Below are 21,498 nucleotides of genomic sequence, written 5' to 3' on the forward strand. Positions count from 1 at the left end.
AATTATGCGGTCAATTCTTGCATATTTACTTTGCGATACAAGGACACTTGGCTCATGGCCAAAATGGGCTACGCAGTCTCTCTTCTGTGGCGAGCAATTTCTGACTGAAATTTTGGAGACAGGCATGTTGAAGATATTAATCTCCTAATTAATATCCCATGGCTCAGTGATAAGCGAGATGAGAAGTTAACATTTAGTCATTTCATGTAGTTTCATGAACATTTTAAAGCTTTCTTGATGGTTTCCTGGGTGTTGACATTGTACCAGTTACAGTAAAACATGTACTGTCCCAATAATGCACTGCATTATTGTGCTGGGCTGTTGTTTTCATGGTTATGAAACGATATTGACATAACTAGATATTTTGATTAAACTTTAACTACACTTTAATAGGACATTCTAACAAACTTTATTCTGATAAGTGAGTCAGGCAGTCCGTGAATAGCTGAATTTCCACTTATGAAGACTGAATAAAAACAGCAATATCCAAGTGTACAATATAACCCGAGCAGTCAAACAGTTATCCTTGTTCCAGTTTATCTGCCCTGTCCCCTTATCCTCATATTCCCATTTTCCTTCAATCACCGACCTATCTCATGTTTTAATATTAACTCCAGTGGTACATTCCACTGTCGCACGAGCCTCAGTGTCAACAGGTTCCTGGATCGGGCGTTATTCAAATGCATCCAAATACTCACATCCAAAGTGAACAAAGTCGACCCAGAACAAAGCCGCCATGTTGCTAATGTCGTTGCTACCAATGAACAACGCTGAGAAAGTGAGGCCTGCAGATCAGAGTCGAGAGCGTGGGCGCTGGAAAAGCGCAGCAGGTCAGGCGACATCCGAGGAAGCAGGCCGTTTCGGGCGTCAAGCCCTTCAGCAGGAAGGAGAACCCGAGAGGTCGACTCTCCGGCTCCTCGGACGCTGCCTGACCTGCTGTGCTTTCCCAGCGGCCACACTCTCGACACCAATGCAGCTCGTCGTGGTTCTGCATCTGATTGTTGCGAATTAAACTGAAAATGGTTTCCAAAAATTCTACCCTTTGCAACATCGCTGTGTAGTTTCTTCATAATGTAGTTGCAGTCTCGAAAAATGCCAAAGAATTCTTGTCGGAGACTGACCACGAAAAAAAAAGTGTGCTGGACATGGTTTACAAAATGTTACAACTTAGACCAAATACTATGTGCAGATAAAACCCTTACAGTATTTTCATAGAACAATGCTTTGGAAGACAATGATTTCTTTACAAGAGCCAGTAAACCTCCTGATTTTGCGAATTTATTTTTATATATATACACATATGAATTGTTCCTGTTTTGTTACACTGCTCACATTACTTTTGGAGTGCTTTCAAATACAGGGACTACATTATCGGGAAAATTTGAGACAATTCTGTTATTGAAGTACCAAAACGCGCCTGGCATTTCTTACCCATCTTGGGTTGCCCTCAGTGGGTGTAAGACAGCACCCTAGCCTAGGACGGGCTGGGGTTAATGGGTGAACGAAATGGTGCCCGTTAAACTGGGCCCCGATTTGAGCACCCCGAAATAAAGGCTGAGACTGTGGGCCAGATGTCAGGCAGGGAGCGCCTGGGATGTGTACAACAGAATCCCAACAGCCATTCGGCCCATCGAGTCCAGACCAACCCTTCGAAGGTCATCCCACCCAGAGCAATCCCTGTAACCCTGCATTTCTCACGGCTAACCCACCCTAACCTGCACATCCCTGAGCACTATGGGGTAATTTAGCATGGCCAATCCACCTGTCCTGCACATCCCTGAGCACTATGGGTAATTTAGCATGGCCAATCCACCCTAACCTGCACATCCCTGAACACTATGGGGTAATTTAGCATGGCCAATCCACCCGAACCTGCACATCCCTGGACACTATGGGTAATCTAGCACGGCCAATCCACCCTAACCTGCACATCCCTGAGCACTATGGGTAATTTAGCATGGCCAATCCACCCTAACCTGCACATCCCTGAGCACTATGGGACAATTTAGCATGGCCAATCCACCCTAACCTACACATCCCTGGGCACCACAGCGTAATCTAACATGGCCAATTCACCCTAAGCTGCACATCCCTGGTCACCACGGGGTAATGTAACATGGCCACCCTAACCTGCATGTCTTTGGATCAAACCAACACAGACGTGGGGAGAATATGCAAAGTTCCCACAGGCAGACAGTCGCCCGAGAGTGGAATTGAACCTGGGTCCCTGGTGCCGTGAGGCAGCAGTGCTAACCACTGAGTCACCATGCAAAGTGCAGATCAACGCAGGCATGTGTAAAGATTGGTTCCAGTTCTATCCTTCGTCAAGTGGCTTTGAGAACAGCAGATGACTTACTTGTCTTGTGCACTTCGGCCACCTGGGTGAAATATTGCTCCCTCCACTGGATCCAACTTTGGCACCAATCCTGAGGAAGGATGTGACGGCCCTGGTAGGGGGCACAGAAAAGATCATCCCAGAAGGCCCCGGGGCTGAGAAAGGTCAGAATACAAGGACGAGAAGGTCGAGGGGTGATTTGATTACAAATGTCCAAAATGATCAGGATATCGAGGTGTGCTGCAGGTAGATAGTTCCTTGAAAGTGAAATCAGAGAGAGGATGGTGAAGAAGGCCTTTATTGGTCAGTGCACTGCCAATGGGAATTGGGAGGTCATGCTGCAGCAGTACAGGACATTGGCTCAGCCATTTTTGGAGGACTGCGTGCAATTCTGGTCTCCCTGATCCAGAAAGGATTATATTAACCTAGAAGGAGTGCAGAAACGATTTACTTGCACGCTACCCAGACTGGAAGGCTTGAGTTATAAGGAAAGGCTGGGACTATTTTCCCCAGAGCGTCGTAAACTGAAGGGTCTATAAAATGATGAGAGGCGCAGAGAAGGGAGATCACTGACAGCATTTTCCCCGGGGTAGGGGAGTCAAAAAATAGAGGGGAATAGGTTTCAGGTGAGAGATACAAAAGAGGCTAGAGGGGCAATTTTATTTCCCACAGAAGGTGGGGAGTGTCTGGAACAGGCTGCCAGAGAAAGAGAAATATTTGGACAGGTACATGGACAGGATAGGTACAGAGGGATATGGACCAAAACCAGGCGAATGGGACTGGACTAATTGTGAAAACTGGGCAGCATGGAGAAGTTGGGCTGAAGGGTCTGTTCCCATACTGTCGATCGCACTGGCTCTGAGCTGAGGGAATCCGTCGGTGGGCACCGTGAGCTGCTGGGATCTGGAACTGGCCAATTCCATCGGGATTGGGAAAGTGCGGCGGAGTGGGAAGGAACATTCGCAGGGATTTGGGGACGGATCAGTTTGAGGTTACGGTGGAGTGCAGTTCTTGGCAGAAAGCAGGTGTACAAAGGGGCAGAAGTGCCTCCTTTGTGCCCCATTGTAATGCCACCCAGCTGAGAAGATGCCAAGAGACAGCGTGTGCATGTAGTGGTATTGTGCAAGGGTCTGGGAGGGGGGGGTGGGACATGCTCTGATATTGGATCCCAGGATCTTGTAGGCGGAGGCAGATCAGTGTTGTGTCTCTGGACCGGGAGCTGGGGATTTCTGGGGATTCCTGGGGATTCGGCTCAGTGACAGTTTCAAACAGTGACAGTTTTTGCCTGGGAGGGCCGAGAGCTGGATTGGGGGAGGAACACTCGGGACCCCTGGCCAGCAGCTCGAGCTGGGGGAACCTGGTTCAAATCCCCACATTGCCCCCGTCTTTGTCCTTGTACAGAAATAGGCACTAAAAGGAAGTGACGGTGGAGATAGTGTCCGTGAGAGCTCCGACTGAGTCAGATCCTTTCTCCGATGAGGTTTCTGTCTCTCCAGGTGCTGTACGTTCCTCTGTCCGAGTCGATCCATTACATTGTGTCGGTGAGTTGGCTTTCTTGTCTTCAGCAGATCCCTCGTAGCCAAAGTTATGAAAGCAACCATTTAGGTACGTCTTATCTGGCAGGGATTCCTTAATAGTCTGCTGTTGTAGCAATGGGGCCGTTTTGATGCCTGGTCCTGGAAACATAGAGACAGATTGTTGTTGGAGCGTGAAATGTTTTGGTCTCCACCCAACTGCACGAGTTTAATTTCGGATAAATGTGAGGTGCTGCACTGTGGAAAGGCAAATCAAGGCAAGATTTATACACTTAACGGTAGCTCCGTGGGTGTGTTGCTGAACAAGGAGACCTCGGAGTACAGGTTCATAGCTCCTTGAAAGTGGAGTCGCAGGTAGATAGGATAGTGAAGGCGGCGTTTGGTATGCTTTCCTTTATTGGTCAGAGTATTGAGTACAGGAGTTGGGAGGTCATGTTGCGGCTGGACAGGACATTGGTCAGGCCACTGTTGGAATATTGTGTGCAATTCCGGTCTCCTTCCTATCGGAAAGATGTTGTGAAACTTGAAAGGGTTCAGAAAAGATTGACAAGGGTTTTGCCAGGGTTGGAGGGTTTGAGCTACAGGGAGAGGCTGAACAGGCTGGGGCTGTTTTCCCTGGAGCCTCGGAGTCCTTTTAGAGGTTTACAAAATTATGAGGGGCCATAGATAGGGTAAATAGACAAGGTATTTTCCCTGGGGTGGGGGAGTCTAGAATTAGAGGGACATGGGGTGAGAGGGGAAAGATATAAAAGGGACCTAAGGGGCAACGTTTTTACACAGAGGGTGGTGCGTGTATGGAATGAGCTGCCAGAGGAAGTGGTGGAGGCTGGTACAATTACAACATTTAAGAGACATTTGGATGGGTATATGAATAGGAAGGGTTTGGAGGGATATGGGCCGGGTGCTGGCAGGTGGGACTAGATTGGGTTGGGAATATCTGGGTCAGCATGGACGGGTTGGACCGAAGGGTCTGTTTCCGTGCTGTACATCTCTCTGACTGAGTCCAGCACTGACAGTCGTCTGATTGGTCAGGCTCTGTGGCCTTCAGAGTGACATACACAATGACACAAAAGCAGCCCCAGCCCGTCCTGCTTTTTCAAGTTAATGTTACAGCTGTAGAAAACTTGAGTCAGGTCACACTTGGAATATTGCGTCCAGTTCTGATCGCCACACTACCAGAAGGATGTGGATGTTTTGGAGAGGGTGCAGAGACCGGTCTGGAGTTACGAGGAAAGGTTGGCTAAATTTGGGCTGTCTTCACTGAAAGAAAAAACGGAGGTTGAGGGGCGACCTGATAAAAGGTTGACAAAATTATGGAGAGAGGGAGGGGCTTTTTGTCAGGGTTGAAAGGTCAACCACAAGAGGGCACAGGCTCAACGTGAGAGGGGGACAGCTTCGGGGAAACGTGGAGGGAAGCTTTTCACCCAAAGGGTGGTGGGTGCTGGGAACGTGGAGGGGGTGGAAGCAGGCATATTAGCAACGGTTAAGGTGTACCGGGATAGGGGCAGAGAGTCACACAGCACGGAAACAGACCCTTGGGTCTGACCAGTCCGTACCAAACAAAAATCCCCGACTAACCCAGTCCCTCCTGGCAGCTCCTAGCCCCCAAGTCCCTCCAAGCCTTTCCTATTCATGGACTTAACCAAATGTCTTTTAAACGCTGTAACTGTGCCCGGAACCACCTCAGGAAGTTCATTCCACATACAGACCACCCTCTGGGTAAAATCATGGTCCCTCATGTCTTTTTTTAAGCCTTTCTGAGGGGTGACCTTATAGAGGTTTATAAAATCATGAAGGGGCATGGATAGGGTAAATAGACAAGGTCTTTTCCCTGGGGTGGGGGAGTCCAGAACTAGAGGGGCATAGGTTTAGGGTGAGAGGGGAAAGATATAAAAGGGACCGAAGGGGCAACTTTTTCATACAGAGGGTGGTACGTGTATGGAATGAGCTGCCAGAGGAAGTGGTGGGGGCTGGTACAATTGCAACATTTAAGAGGCATCTGGATGGGTATATGAATAGGAAGGGTTTGGAGGGATATGGGCCGGGTGCTGGCAGGTGGGACTAGATTGGGTTGGGGATATCTGGGTCAGCATGGACGGGTTGGACCGAAGGGTCTGTTTCCGTGCTGTACATCTCTATAACTCTATGACATCTATAGGGTCAGCCCTCATCCTCCAGTGAGCGAAATCCCAACATCTCCTTAGGAAACCCTCCATTCTCGGCAACATCCCGGGAAATCTCTTCTGAACCCTCTTCAGCTTGAATATACCCTTCCTACAACAGAGCATTCAGACACATGATCAAAAGGTGAACAGCGGGATGGAAACTGCGTATGGGAAATAAGTGGTGGGTCGAAGTGAGGATTAGGAAGCAGTGCAGGAAGCCGTGGGGCCTGTTCCAGTGCTGTTGTTAAATTGTGGTCAAAATGTGTGTGGCACTGGAAAAGCACAGCAAGTCAGGCAGCATCTGACAAGCAGGAGGGCTGACATTTCGAGCACACACTCTTCATCAAGAACATGGGGGAGGCCCGAGGGGGCTGAGAGATAAATGGAATTGGGGGTGGAGCTTGGGGGAAGGTAGCTGGAAATGTGATAGGTGGGTGAAGGTGAGGAGGGGCGACGGTGATAGGTCAGAGAGGATTGTGGGGCGGATAGGTGGGAGGGAAGATGGACAGGTCAAGAGGGCAGTGGAGGGAAGATGGACAGGTCAAGAGGGCAGTGGAGGGAAGATGGACAGGTCAAGAGGGCAGTGGAGGGAAGATGGACAGGTCAAGAGGGCAGTGGAGGGTCAGATCTGGGATAAGGTCGGGGGGGGGGGGGAAGAGGATGAAACTGGTGACATTGACATTGACCCAGCACCAGGCTGTCTGACTCTGATCTCCAGTCCTCACTTTCCCCTGTTATTAAACTGGATTGTGTACTGGGTTATCCAACTAACTTATGGACTGTGCCTCCCCCCAACTCCCCAACAACGTGATAATGTTGGTGAACAGATTCCACAGCCACATGCTCCTTCCCCTTGACCGTGAGGCGGACTCACCGAAGTAGCTGAGGAGGACGGGCAGGAAGATCAGTCCATGAACCAGACCCAGTAAGGTGATCACCAGGTTGAGGCGGAAGAAGAAGACTTGGATGAGCTGGGACTGAGCGAAGTGCAGGACGATGATTCCGGGAAGGTTGGTCATCGCCACGCCCGCAAAGACCTGTCAGGGGGGTAAACGGACGCCATTGGAGGGAGGGGGGAAGAGAGAGAGAGCTCGGTCAGGGAAAGGAGCGCTGCCCCTGGCTGTCTCCGCGGGCACGGGGGGCCGGCGGGTCCTCCTCTATCCCAGAATCCCCGGCGGGTCATCCTCTATCCCAGATTTCCCATCAAGCTGACGGTTCAGCTCTCGGCCGGCAGGTCATCCCGAATCCCAGAATTCCCAGTGGGCTATCCTCAGTCCCAGAATTCCCGGCGAGCTGAGTCTATTCAGCTCTCACACGACACCAGGTTATAGTCCAACAGGTTTGTTTGGAAGCACTAGCTTTCAGAGCGTCGCTCCTTCATCAGGGAGCTCGTGGGGCAGGATCATATGATACAGAATTTATAGCAAAAGGTTTACAGTGTCATTCAACTGAAACGATAGATTGAACAAAACCTAACTTGCTGTGAAATCTTTCATCTTTTAGAATGGATTGCAGGTTTCAGTTCTTTAATATGTAAATCCTGAACTACTTTCAAGTCACGGTCTCAAGATAACTCCAGGTTTTATAAGAAAAGGTGCCATCTCAGCTCAGATAATGCAATAGAGGTGTGAGGTTAGAGTCTGTCTGTATCCCAGTCTTGAGTCAGACTGGTTCCACTTCCAAAGTGGAATTTACAAAATAGTCCATGGAATGACTGTCTGCGGATTATGTATTTTTTATTGAGCAAAATGGAATGTATCTGCAAAGTTCTGCAAAGACAAATTCGCCCCATAAACACACAGCCCATTTGTGTGTGTGTGTGTGTGCATGAGAGAGAGAGAGAGAAGGAGAGAGAGTGAGAGAGTGTTTGCATCTGAGTGTGAGTGGGCGTGAGAGAGTGTGTGTGTGAGTGCGATGGAGTATAAGCCTGTGAGAGGTTAGATTACATTACATTACAGTGTGGAAACAGGCCCTTCGGCCCAACAAGTCCACACCGACCCGCCGGAGCACAACCCACCCATACCCCTATATTTATCCCTTACCTAACACTACGGGCAATTTAGCATGGCCAATTCACCTGACCTGCACATCTTTGGATTGTGGGAGGAAACCGGAGCACCCGGAGGAAACCCACGCAGACACGGGGAGAATGTGCAAACTCCCCACAGTCAGTCGCCTGAGGCGGGAATTGAACCCGGGTCTCTGGCGCTGTGAGGCAGCAGTGCTAACCACTGTGCCACCGTGCCGCCCACGGTGTGCGTGGGTGTGGGGGGTATATGCAGAGGCGTAGCGAAGGTCTTGGTGAGGTGCTCACCCCCTCCACCCCGTCGATAATGTGTTGCAGGCTGCGAAGAACATGGCATTGTTTCTCGGCTCCTGGGAAGTACTGGACAATAAAGGGTACCCTGGCCAGTTGCAACCAGTGTCTGTCTCCTGAGGAGGTCATTAGGGTTTCTCGCTGTGGCCCGTTGGTGCTGGCGATCAAGGAGTTGAGCGTCGTACCCTGTCCTTCGAAGGGCATGGCGAGGAACACTTCAGCAGTCAGGGACATTCGGCCTCGGATCTTCGGCTGACCACCCTCCCAGGCGGACTTCGGGACAGGCAACAACGTAGAGGGGCCGAGCAGAGGCTGATGGTCAAGTTCGGTAACCATGGGGATGGCCTCAACCGGGACCTTGGGGTCATGTCACACTGCAGGTGACCCCATTGCCCTGTACACTCTATCACACACACAATCTAACATACACACAGACTCACGCAGACTCTTTCATACACATGCTGTCTCTTATACACACACACACACTCTCTCTCTCACCAATGCACACATCCTCTCACAGGTTTCTGCTACGTTCCACCCACACACACTTGACCAAGCTTTCACACTCACACGCACACACTCACACTCTCTCCGTCTCTCAATCTCCCAAGCACACACACACACACATAAGGCTATGGGGTGAATTTGTCTTTGCAGAATTATATTTGCAGGTACATTCTATTTTGCTCAAAACTGCGCAATCTGCAGGCAGTCAATCCAAGGAATATTTTGTAAATTCCACTTTGGAAGTGGAACCAGTCTGACTCAAGACTGGGATACAGACAGACTCTTAACCTCACACCTTTAATGCATTGTCTGAGCTGAGATGGCACCTTTTCTTATAAAACTTGAAGTTATCTTGAGAATGTGACCTGAAAAAAGTTCTAGGACTTACATATCAATAAACCACGCCTTATGATCTTACACTCCACAACCACCTGATGAAGGAGCGACGCTCCAAGAGCTAGCGCTTCCAATTAAACCTGTTGGGCTGTAACCTGGTGTTGGGTGATTTTTAACCTTGTCCACCCCAGTCCGACACCGGCATCTCCACATCATGGTTCAGCTCTCAATCGGCAGGTCATCCTCAATCCCAGAATTCCCGGTGAGCTGACAGTTCAGCTCATGGCTGGTGGGTCATCCCCAATCCCAGGATTCCCAGCGAGCTGACAGTTCAGCTCATGGCTGGTGGGTCATCCCCAATCCCAGAATTCCCAGCGAGCTGACAGTTCAGCTCATGGCTGGTGGGTCATCCCCAATCCCAGAATTCCCGGGCGAGCTGACGGTTCAGTTCTCGGCCCACACAAGCCATGCAAGACGCCCCCCCCCCCTCTACCTGTACATGGCGCGATGGCGTGTGCAGCCCCAGTCCCTCATACATACCGCACTGCCCATGGTGTAAGTGGCCTCCTTTGCCCGCTCCACCTTACTCCCTTTGGTGCTGACGGCGAAGGAGCGTGTGAGGTGAGAGACAAACTCCACGGAGATGCCAACTGCCTGCAGGGAACAGACGCCAGAATGAGAGCTGGGCAGGAGAGGGTGGAGGGGGAGAGGGGCACAGGGTGCCAGGGCTTATGGGGTTCAGTTGGAAACCTGGAGCCCTGGCAGTGCCAGGTACTTCCTCACAGAGAGGGGGGCTGGGTAACCCCACACCATCGTCAGGGTGCACAGGTGATACCCTTTGAACATTGAGAGACAATATAAAATAGAGGGTACGAGGGCAACAGCTGCCTCACGGCACCAGGGACTGGGTTCGATTCCAGCCTCGGGCTACAGTGTGTGTGGAGTTTGCACCTTCTCTCCGTCTCTGTGTGGGTTTCCTCCTGCTGTGGATTGGCCACGCTAAATTACCCATAGTGCTCAGGGATGTGCAGGTTAGGGTGGATTGGCCGTGTTAAATTACCCATAGTGCATCAGGGATGTGCAGGTTAGGGTGGATTGGCCATGCTAAATTCCCCATAGTGCTCAGGGATGTGCAGGTTAGGGTGGATTGGCCATGCTAAATTCCCCATAGTGCTCAGGGATATGCAGGTTAGGATGGATTGGCTGTGCTAAATTACCCATAGTGCCCAGGGATGTGCAGGTTAGGGTGGATTGGCCATGGGAAATTACCCATAGTGTTCAGGTTAGGGTGGATTGGCCATGCTAAATTACCCATAGTGTTTAGGTTAGGGTGGATTGGCTGTGCTAAATTACCCATAGTGTTCAGGGATGTACAGGTTAGGGTGGATTGGCCATGGGAAATCACACACCATGCCCAGGGTTGTATAGGTCAGGTGGGTTAACTATGGGAAATGTGGAATTACAGGGATAGAGTACCATATTATAGAAAAGACGTCAACACATTGGAGAGAGAGAGAGAGAGAGAGAGAGAGAGTGTCAAAGCGAGTTACAAGAACGGGTTCTGGGGATGGGAAACCTTGGGGATGAGGAGAGATGGAAGAAGTTGGGAACGTTCGCCTCAGAGAGGAGAGGGAGATCTGATAGAGGTTCTCGGAATCAGGCTGGACAGAGTTGAGAGGGAGAAGCTGTTCCTGTTTGTAAAAGGGACAAGAACGAGAGAGGGCAGACATTTCAAGGGATGTCCAACTGAAGCAACAGAGATGTGAGAGAGAACATTCTCACCCAGCGAGTGGTTAGGGTGTGGAATGCACTGCTTGGAAACCTGGGGGGGGGGAGAGGCAGGTTCAGTTGAGGCGTTGGAGAGGGTGACCGGGATGGGAATGGTGTGCGCAGGGAGGTTTTGTGACAGTTCGTTAAACGTCCACCTTTCTTTTAAAAAGTAAGAGCGGTCTTATTTTCCCAGCAGCTCTGAACCCTGCCTGATCGAGTGTGGCAAAGGTGAACCGCTGGGGTGTTGGGGAGACGGGACAGGGCAGAAAAGCAGGAGCCGATGGGCCGAACAGTCCGAGTGGCGAGAAGCAGAGGGAGAGCGTGGTTTGCACACAGTGCCTTACCGTCACCAGATTGATGAGGGAGACGGCGTTAAAGTCGATACCCCAGAGGGTCATCACTCCCACCGTGTCCATGATGATCATCACAATGGTGAGCAGGTTGAGCAGGCCAGAATGAATGTCCATTCCCAGCAAGATGCAGCACACCACGAAGGTTGGGATCAGACACACGCCAATGTTGAAGATGCCCTCGTTGACTATAGTCAGGTACTGCTCGTAATATACATAGGTAATCCTGTAATCCCGAAAAAGGGACAGTAGCTGTATCCGCCAGGGGCTGGGAATCCTGCAGTGAGTAACTCTTTCCCCCACTGACCACCCCCCCCACAACTCCCTCCCAAAGCCTGTCCCCACCATTGGCAAGGCACAAGTCAGGGGAGTGTGATGGAATACAGTCGATTCTGCATGTTACCTCCACACGATTGGACGGCTCTCTGTAGAGCATGTACATTCCTTCCCTGTATTGGCTGTAATCTGATTCCAGCCTCGTTTGTTTAAACAATGCTGCTGGTGCTGTGTGATCTTCTTGTCACGCGAGATCACCCAAGAACGGAACTCTCATGTTATACCAGACCAGACTGTCCCCACTTGGATTGGGGGACAACACTCCAAGTTCAACACCATCCAGGGACAAAGCAGCCACCCCCCCCCGTCACTTGATTGTCCTCACCCCCACAAACCCCCACTCCCTCCACCGCCCCTCCCCCCCCACCGACGCTCAGTAACTGCAGCAACTCCCCCAGGCCCCTCACCTTCCAAACCCCACGGCCACTTCCACCTAAATTTAAAAGAGACCTAAGGGGCAACTTTTTTCACCCAGAGGGTGGTACGTGTATGGAATGAGCTGCCAGAGGAAGTGGAGGAGGCTGGTACAATGGCAACATTGAAAAGGCAGCTGGGATAGGAAGGGTTTAGAAAGCTATGGGCCAAATGCTGGCAAATGGGCCTAGAATAATGTAGGATATCTGGGTCAGCATGGATGAGTTGGACCGAAGGGTCTGTTTCCGTGCTGTCCAGCTCTGTGATTGTATAAGGATGAAGGGGACGAGAAAGATCAGAGGGAGCTCCTCCACAGACCCCTGAGGGCAGCAGGAGGGGGAATAGGGTGCGTTAGACAAGGCCTTGATCAATCGGGGTGTGGGTTATAAAAGCAGGGAGGTTATGTCAGAGCTGTCCAGGCCACAGCTGGAGTACGGTGTGCAGTTCTGGCTCCCCACACTGTCGGAAGGATGGGGTTGGACTGGAGGGGAGGTGCAGAGGAAGACTCACCAGGACGTTACCTGGGACGGAGCAGGTTGGAGGCTGGATATGCTCGGGTCGTATCCAGTGGAGCAGAAGGGAGGGATCCGAGAGAGGGTGTGGGGGGGGGTAGAGAGCAGCTAAGATGTGAACACGGGGGCTATCGTTTCACAAGGAGGTCTCAAGGGGACTTGAGATGACCATACCTAATCAAGTAAAGGTCGATCTCCTGTAAAAGCCCTCTTCTTTTGGCTAATATATATGGAAAGTTCCAGCTACCTCATGTGAAAGTTGACCCTAGTTCTGCACAGCTAACAGATCGACATGAGTGAAGTGGCCACCCACTCCGCCTGGTTCCAATCCAGATCTTCAGAATTACCGTAACTTCAGTTAGTCTGGTTTCTGTGTTGCGTTGGAGATGAATTGAGTGTCCGCTCACGATACGGTATTAACATTGACAGGCCGTGGGTTCCAGCCCCTCAAAAGTAGTACCCGTCTAATGGTCGACCCCATACATTTAACCTTACAAAGTTGCACTGCTGCCTCGCAGCGCCAGGGACCCAGGTTCGATTCCAGCCTCGGGTGACTGTCTGTGTGGGGTTTGCACATTCTCCACCCCCCCCAGTGTCTGCGTGGGTTTCCTCCGGGTGCTCCGGTTTCCTCCCACAGTCCAAAGAAGTGCAGGTTAGGGTGGATTGGCTGTGCTAAATTACCCATAGTGTTCAGGGATGTGCAGGTTAGGATGAATTGGCCATGCTAAATTACCCATAGTGCTCAGGGATGTGCAGATTGGCCATGCTAAATTGCCCATGGTGCTCAGGGATGTGCAGGTTAGGGTAGATTGGCCGTGCTAAATTACCCATGGTGCTCAGGGATGTGCAGGTTAGGGTGGATTGGTCATGCTAAATTACCCATAGTGCTCAGGGATGTGCAGGTTAGGGTGGATTGGCCATGCTAAATTACCTATGGTGCTCAGGGATGTGCAGGTTAGGGTGGATTGGCCATGCTAAATTGTCCCATGTGTTCAGGGGTAAATGTAAAGTTCGGGTTGAGGCAGAGGAATGAGCCTTGGGTAGGTGACTCTTCCAAGGGTCGGTGTGGACTTGTTTGACCAAATGGTCTGTTTCCACACCATCGGGATTCTATGATCTGCTCAAGAAAATTCCACGACTGCCGGAGTGGAAGTGGGAATTTTCACCCAGAGGGTGGTGGGAGTCTGGAATACAGTGCCCGAAAACAGGAGTTGAGATGGGAAAGCGCACAACGTTTGAAGATGACAATGATGAGCCACTTGCCACGCCAAGGCTTTGGGCCTAGTGTGGGGAAGTGGGGCCTGTGGCGGGCGTTTTGGCCAGGCGATGGGCCAAAGCACCTCTTCTGAACGGTACGATGAATTCGGTCCAGTTACATCAAACACGGTGAATGTCTGTCACCTCATCGAACGCAGAACCCCACCTCGCTACTCCCAGGAGAAGAAGTGACAGAACAGGAGACTTTAACCGTGACTGAAAACTCACGTGTAGGGGAAGACTTCAAAGTTTGGATCGGTCCCCGGGATCTCCCTCATGCTCCTTGTGATATTGGCTGCGAGTTCACGAGACACTCTCAGAGCCGCAGTGTACTCCAGTGAATCTTTCAGAGGTGTGTGGTAAGCCATGAACCTGGACGCTGGACAGCAAAACAATAGACATTTCCTGCTTGATGTCAACAAGAAATTCTCAGCACGTCACTCACGAGATCATACAGCACGGAAACAGACCCTTCGGTCCACCTCACCCATGCTGACCCAGATATCCCAACCCAATCTAGTCCCACTTAGAGTCTTAGAGATGTACAGCACAGAAACAGACCCTTCGGTCTAACCCGTCCATGCCGACCAGACATCCCAACCTAATCTTGTCCCACCTGCCAGCACTTAGCCCATATCCCTCCAAACCCTTCCCATTCATGGACCCATCCAAATGTCTTTTAAATGTTGCAATTGTACCAGCCTCCACCACTTCCTCTGGCAACTCATTCCATACACGTACCACCCTCTGTGTGAAAAAGTTGCCCCTTAGGTCCCTTTTATATCTTTCCCCTTGTCCTTCCCGATGGAAGTGGCCGTGGGGTTTGGAAGGTGCTGTCTGAGGAGCCTGGGGGAGTTGCTGCAGTGTGTCTTGTAGATGGTACCCACTGCTGTTACTGAGCGTCGGGGGGTGGAGGGAGTGGGGGTTTGTGGGTGTGGGGACAATCGAGTGGGGGCTGCTTTGTCCCTGGATGGTGTCGAGCTTCTCAAGTGTTGTTGGAGCTGCCCCCCCTTCCCCCCACCTTCCCCCCCCCCCTCCCCCCCCAATCCAGGGCAAGTGGGGAGTATTCCCTCACACCCTCCTGACTTGGGCCTTGTCGATGGTGGGGACAGGCTTTGAGGGGAGTCAGGAGGGGAGTTACTCACTGCAGGATTCCCAGCCTCTGAGCTGCTCTTGTAGCCGCTGTGTTTATATGGGGCTGGTCCAGTTCAGTTTCTGGTCAATGGTAACCCCCAGGATGTTGATAGTGTGGGGGCAGGGGGGGGGAGGACCCATTGATTGTAACACCATTGAACTTCAAAGGGGTAATGGTTAGATTCTGTCTTGTTGGAGATGGTAACCCCCAGGATGTTGACAGTGGGGGGGATTCAGTGATGGTAACACCATTGAACATCAAGGGGGCGATGGTTAGATTCTCTCTTGTTGGAGACGGTAACCCCCAGGATGTTGATAGTGGGGGGGGGGATTCAGTGATGGTAACACCATTGAACATCAAGGGGGCGATAGTTAGATTCTCTCTTGTTGGAGACGGTAACCCCCAGGATGTTGATAGTGGGGGGGGATTCAGTGATGGTAACACCATTGAACGTCAAGGGGGCGATAGTTAGATTCTCTCCTGTCGGAGACGGTAACCCCCAGGATGTTGATAGTGGGGGGATTCAGTGATGGTAACGCTATTGAACGTCAAGGGGGCGATAGTTAGATTCTCTCCTGTCGGAGACGGTAACCCTCCAGGATGTTGATAGTGGGGGGGGGGACGGGATTCAGTGATGGAAACACCATTGAACGTCAAGGGGGTGATGGTTAGATTCTCTCTTGTGGTTATTGCCTAACATTTCAGATCGGTGTTCTATTTCTCGATCTCTGCTGCCTATTTTGCAGCTATTTTTCTGTCCTAGATGTCTCCATGGGGGGACAGTACCGTTGGGCACTGGGTCTGCAAAGAAGTGTGTTTGGTTTCCAAACGTTCCCATGCACTCACCCAAGATCTCGCCTTTTGGTCCTCTTTTCACCGCATTCCCGTAAGCTCCCAGACCCCTGGAAAAGTAACAAGTTCTCCTCAGAGCGACCACTCGTCGGTTAAAAGGACACCGAACATATTAACGGTAACCTGGTCTCGTCAACCTGGTCACAGCCATTTGCAAGTCGAATTACTCTTTCTGGACGTACATTCATACAGCACGGAAACAGACCCTTCGGTCCAACTCGTCCATGCTGACCAGATATCCTACATTAATCTGGTCCTGTTCGTCACCAACTGGCCCATTGAGGCAGAGATCAGATATTTTGGTGTGTTCTGGGCATGAGGATAGCGTGCGGTTTTGAAGGGGAAGGTCAGCGCTGACAGAGCAGGCTCAGCCAGGCCTACCCCTTAGGCCTTTGCCGTGCGGGAGGCAAAGTCATTGGCCATCCGTTGGGGTTGGTTTGAGACGCCGAATGCCATTTGTTTGCCTCCTCCCCCAACGTACCTCAGCGTGAGCCGAACGTGTTCCCCTCCGTTGCTTTGGAACAACTTACCCCTTGGAGCACTGCAGAGTAGGAGTATCGTTCAGGAAACTAGGCAGGTACAGATTGAACTGCTTGATGTCTGGCCGGATGATGCCAATCTGGTTTGACTTCATGCACTTCTTACGGCAGTTCAGCTGATCTGGGTGAGGCGGAAGGAAAAACGTCAACGTGACGATCAGTCCCGGGCCTCGGTTAAGCAAACCCTCGCTGCCAATGACGCGAGGGGGGGGGGGGCGATTCATTGGCGAAGGTCATCCCCTGGCACCCGTCAGGACAAAAGCAAAACAAGGAGAATGCCAACTCGCATAGCAATCGGGGCAATTTATGCGTGGCCTGGTTGGCAAGTCGGCTCTGATTGGCTGAGGTGTTGCCGTGGAGACAGGCTCCCAAAATGCCCTGTTGTTTTGAAAAGGGCACAAGGTGTGTGTGGGGAGACCTGTCAGCGGCCATTTCACTTTGGGTTCCTGCAGGCGTGGGGCAAATGGGGTTGGAGGGGGGCTGATGATGACATCCTCCAGCCTGTTTGGGGGAGGGTGGGAGGGGGGTCAAGACCTACAGGCTCAGGGGGAAGTCTGCCATCTTACCCGATGATTGTCCTGTGACCTGCTCCCTGAATGAACACATCAGGTGGCACAAGAAGATGGGTTGGTTGGCAGCCATTGGAGCAGCTTGTCTTGTAGGGTATTGCCCCCTCTGAATGCTCCAGTTCTTGCATGGAATACGGTGGCAACCGTAGGATTACCCTTGCGGAACAGGAGGAGGCCATTCATCGGATTAGCCACACTTCCCCGCCCTGCCAACAGGTGGCGATCCAACTCCTCATCGGTTGAATCGGCTTTAACGTTCCCCAAGCCATTAGCCACTCGCTCTGTGACCGACAGCGTCAACTGCAGAGTCAGTGCCACCCCGGCTCCCGCCAACTCCCCACCCCTCCCTTCTTCCCCCCACCCCGTCTCCACGGTCTTGCGCAGGGGCAGTTGGTGGTGGGGGTGTGAGGAGGGGAGGGACTCACTGTTGGTTGCCGGGCAGAACTGGCCGGCGTTGGGTCCCGAAGCGAAGAGCCGACAGCAACGGGATATCGGATTGAGCCAGTCGAGGAAGTCGTCGACCCAGGAGGATGCTGGGATGGCCATGTAGGACCTACAGAGGGAAAGGGGGGAGTGGGGGGGGGGGGGGCAAGGGGAAAGAGAGAACAAATGAAAACATGGCGACCGGAATGCAGGGCGAGTGGAGGTTTTCTGAAAGTACGCTCCTTCTTGAACCTGGCCACCCATGCTTTCATCCACGTCCGACTTTCCCCACGGGATTGTTCCTCATTTCCCCAGTGCAGCTCCTTCCCATCTCGTCATCCAGAAGGGGATGAAACCTCCACGGGTGAAAATATTCCCCTTGGCGGCCATTTTCAAGCAACCCTCTCCACTCTCTGTGTTCACCTACACACCCAGCGCTGATTTGAAATCAGACCCCTTTAGTGTGCCACAAGGATCGGTGCTGGGTCCGCTGTCATTCCTGATTTCTGGAAACCATTCGGAAGAGAATTCAGGAAGCATTTTTGCAGATGACACCAGGATTGGTGGCATAATGAAGAAGGTTACCTCAGATTACAACGGGATCTGGATCAGATTTGGCCAATGGGCTGAGAAGTGGCAGATGGAGTTTAATTCAGATAAATGCGAGGTGCTGCATTTTGGGAAAGCAAACCTTAGCAGGACTTATACGCTTAATGGTAAGGTCCTGGGGAGTGTTGCTGAACAAAGAGACCTTGGAGTGCAGGTTCATAGCTCCTTGAAAGTGAAGTCGCAGGTAGATAGGATAGTGAAGGCGGCGTTTGGTATGCTTTCCTTTATTGGTCAGAGTATTGAGTACGGGAGTTGGGAGGTCATGTTACGGCTGGACAGGACATTGGTTAGGCCACTGTTGGAATATTGCGTGCAATTCTGGTCTCCCTGCTACAGCAAGAATGTTAGAAAGGGTGCAGAAAAGATTTACAAAGACGTTACCGAGACTGGAGGGTTTGAGGTATAAGGAGAGGCTGGGACTATTTTCTCTGGAGCAATGGGACGGCACGGTGGCTCAGTGGTTAGCACTGCTGCCTCACAGCACCAGGGTCCCAGGTTCGATTCCAGCCTCGGGTGACTGTCTGTGTGGAGTTTGCACATTCTCCCCCGCGCCTGCGTAGGTTTCCTCCGGGTGCTCCGGTTTCCTCCCACAGTCCAAAGATGTGTAGGTTAGGGTGGATTGGCCATGCTAAATTACCCATAGTGCTCAGGGATGTGCAGGTGAGGGTGGATTGGCCGTGCTAAATTACCCATAGTGCTCAGGATGTGCAGGTGAGGGTGAATTGGCCGTGCTAAATTACCCATAGTGCTCAGGGATGTGCAGGTGAGGGTGAATTGGCCGTGCTAAATTACCCATAGTGCTCAGGGATGTGCAGTTTAGGGTGAATTGGCCATGCTAAATTACCCATAGTGTTCAGGGATGTGCAGGTTAGGGTGGATTGGCCGTGCTAAATTACCCATAGTGCTCAGGGATGTGTAGGTTAGGGTGGATTGGCCGTGCTAAATTACCCATAGTGCTCAGGGATGTGCAGTTTAGGGTGAATTGGCCATGCTAAATTACCCATAGTGCTCAGGGATGTGCAGGTTAGGGTGGATTGGCCATGCTAAATTACCCATAGTGTTCAGGGATGTGCAGGTTAGGGTGGATTGGCCGTGCTAAATTACCCATAGTGCTCAGGGATGTGCAGTTTAGGGTGAATTGGCCATGCTAAATTACCCATAGTGCTCAGGGATGTGCAGGTTAGGGTGGATTGGCCGTGCTAAATTACCCATAGTGCTCAGGGATGTGCAGGTTAGGGTGGATTGGCCGTGCTAAATTACCCATAGTACTAGGTGCATTAGTCAGAGGGAAATGGGTCTGGGTGGTTTACCCTTCGGAGGGTCGGTGTGGACTTGTTGGGCCAAAGGGCCTGTTTCCACACTGTAGGGAATCTAATCCAAAAGAATTGTAGGCTGAAGGGTGACCTTATAGAGCTTTATAAAATCATGAGGGGGCATGGATAGGGTAAATAGACAAGGTCTTTTCCCCCTGGGGTGGGGGAGTCCAGAACTAGAGGGTTTAGGGTGAGAGGGGAAAGATATAAAAGGAAACTTTTTCACCCAGAGGGTGGTACGTGTATGGAATGAGCTGCCAGAGGAAGTGGTGGGGGCTGGTACAATTGCAACATTTAAGAGGCATTTGGATGGGTCTATGAATAGGAAGGGTTTGGAGGGATATGGGCCGGGTGCTGGCAGGTGGGACTAGATTGGGTTGGGATATCTGGGTCAGCATGGACGGGTTGGGCCGAAGGGTCTGTTTCTGTGCTGCCTCACTCTTTAACCAGCTCCTCTCGATCGGCCTGACAATTTGTTTTTTTTTTCAAGGAATCCATCGACCCAGTCAGACCCCGTCTTTCAATCGCTTAGCAACCGCGTCGTTTAACTCCATCATGGCCGACGCGGTTTCAGTCCTGACCAGTCTGGCCTTCCCGAGTTCCTGGCGTAAGCGCAAGCGCTGCGTGGAGGAGGGGGTTCGAACCGCGGGTGTCTCCACTGGGGCGAAGTGCCAATGGCTACTTACACCTGAGGGAACCTGGTGGCATATTGGATCTTCTGGGTCATGGAGTTGTTGTAACATCCCACACTGGAGCAGACCCCGTTCATTCCGTCGACGGTGGAGAAATTGTAGCCGGCGGTGGTGACAAAATACACAGGGACGCCCACTTCAAAGTATTTGTTCAAGGCCGCAAAGTAATCCAACATGTACGAGCCCTGGGAGGGGGGGGAGGGTCGGAATGTGAGGTGGTTATAATCACATTTGATCAACTGGGGAGGGGACGCGCAGGTGGGCAGGGTTGGGATGTCTAAGGGTCGACTCCCAAAGGGGCCCACTGTGGCGAAAGCCCTCTTCGTAGGCGTCTTGGACTTATGCCCGAAGGAGCCTGAGAGGGTAGGCCTCGCCTGGACGGACACACCAGTGGGCCATCCAACGGATGCTGAATAGGGGCGAATTTTGGTTTTTTTTGTTTTCGCCGTGAACCGCACCCCTGGCCTACTGCTGCTGCCTCGTCCCATTTGAATGGCGGGCCCAGACTCTGCTGTGGGCCTTCGAAAGGGAACAAGATACCAGCCCAAAGGAGGGAACGGTGCCAGAGGCACGGCCAAAGGTGTGGGGGTGGGGGGGGGGGGGGGGGGGGGGGTGGGTGGCGACAGACAGGACTGGTTCCCCCCTCGGGGACAGGATGCACCGGACAGGCCGAACTGCTGCCTCTGCGATGTGTTATTCGACGGCAGCTTGTGGTAGTTTGAACCCGCTCAGTAGGCCTGAGGTGACCAGCCGTCACCATGGTGACCATGGAGACGTCATCACCCAGTCCAGGCCGACACGTGACTCCAGACCCCTACAGCGATGCGGTCGACTCTTAACTGACCCCTGCGGTGGCCCCCCTGCTTGAGGTCAAGGGTCGACTGGGCATGGGCAACATAGACCACCTCCCCCCACCCCACCCCCTGCCCCATGAAAGAACTTAATAAAAATACTGACCTTTGGGAGAGAGAGTTCCTGATTGAGACCCACTCGAACGTGAAGGGTTAAGAATATCGCAGCGCACAACATGAAGAGAAACAATACGATCTGGGGGAGACAGAGAGGAAACGAGCTGTCAACATATGCCGTTCAAAATCAGACATTGGAGAAATGATCTTCCCAAACCCGTTCGCCACCCCATCTGTCAAACAAAGATCACTTCCCCACAGTAACTAAAATACTTCAACTGTGAGCCTCAATCAGACGCCCCCACACCCATCTCTCAGTCTGAGGGTGACGTGTGACAGTTGCAGGCCAGTTCCTGACTCACAATTCCCTGGGCAGGACATCAGACCTGGCTCCTCTGCCGTGCAGCTGCTCCACCTCCCCTCGCTATGGACAGTGGCACTCCAAGCAGGTTGGCGCCATCTTGGATGTGTGGCCCAGCTTTGCCTGATCCTCGACATCAACGCTGACAAGTTTTACGCGTTTCTTTGACCGTAGTTGGAAAGGGTGCAGAAAAATATTTCCCAGGATGTTACCGAGACTGGAACATTTGAATTATAAGGAGAGGCTGGTTTGCTTCTTCCCTG

General features: G+C 51.8%; 1 protein-coding gene across 4 annotated transcripts in view; it reads right to left on the reverse strand.

Annotated features, from left to right (window-relative positions):
- Positions 1-1,261: 1,261 nt before the first annotated feature.
- npc1l1 (NPC1-like 1) overlaps positions 1,262-21,498 on the reverse strand; it is a 51,862-nt gene continuing 31,625 nt past the window's right edge. For 3 of the 4 annotated variants that reach the window (XM_072554301.1, XM_072554298.1, XM_072554299.1), the window contains 10 exons: positions 20,924-21,013; positions 19,961-20,151; positions 17,355-17,482; positions 16,352-16,481; positions 15,816-15,871; positions 14,063-14,213; positions 11,310-11,541; positions 9,736-9,849; positions 6,910-7,072; positions 1,262-4,011 (listed from right to left, as the gene is read on the reverse strand). In XM_072554301.1, coding sequence (XP_072410402.1) covers positions 3,746-4,011; positions 6,910-7,072; positions 9,736-9,849; positions 11,310-11,541; positions 14,063-14,213; positions 15,816-15,871; positions 16,352-16,481; positions 17,355-17,482; positions 19,961-20,151; positions 20,924-21,013 — 1,521 coding nt within the window. In that variant the 3' untranslated portion in view covers positions 1,262-3,745. The remainder of the gene's footprint in view (positions 4,012-6,909; positions 7,073-9,735; positions 9,850-11,309; positions 11,542-14,062; positions 14,214-15,815; positions 15,872-16,351; positions 16,482-17,354; positions 17,483-19,960; positions 20,152-20,923; positions 21,014-21,498) is intronic. The other variant, XR_011953863.1, reaches the window with a different exon arrangement.

Source organism: Chiloscyllium punctatum, chromosome 35 (assembly GCF_047496795.1).
Source record: "Chiloscyllium punctatum isolate Juve2018m chromosome 35, sChiPun1.3, whole genome shotgun sequence".
NCBI lineage: Eukaryota > Metazoa > Chordata > Chondrichthyes > Orectolobiformes > Hemiscylliidae > Chiloscyllium > Chiloscyllium punctatum.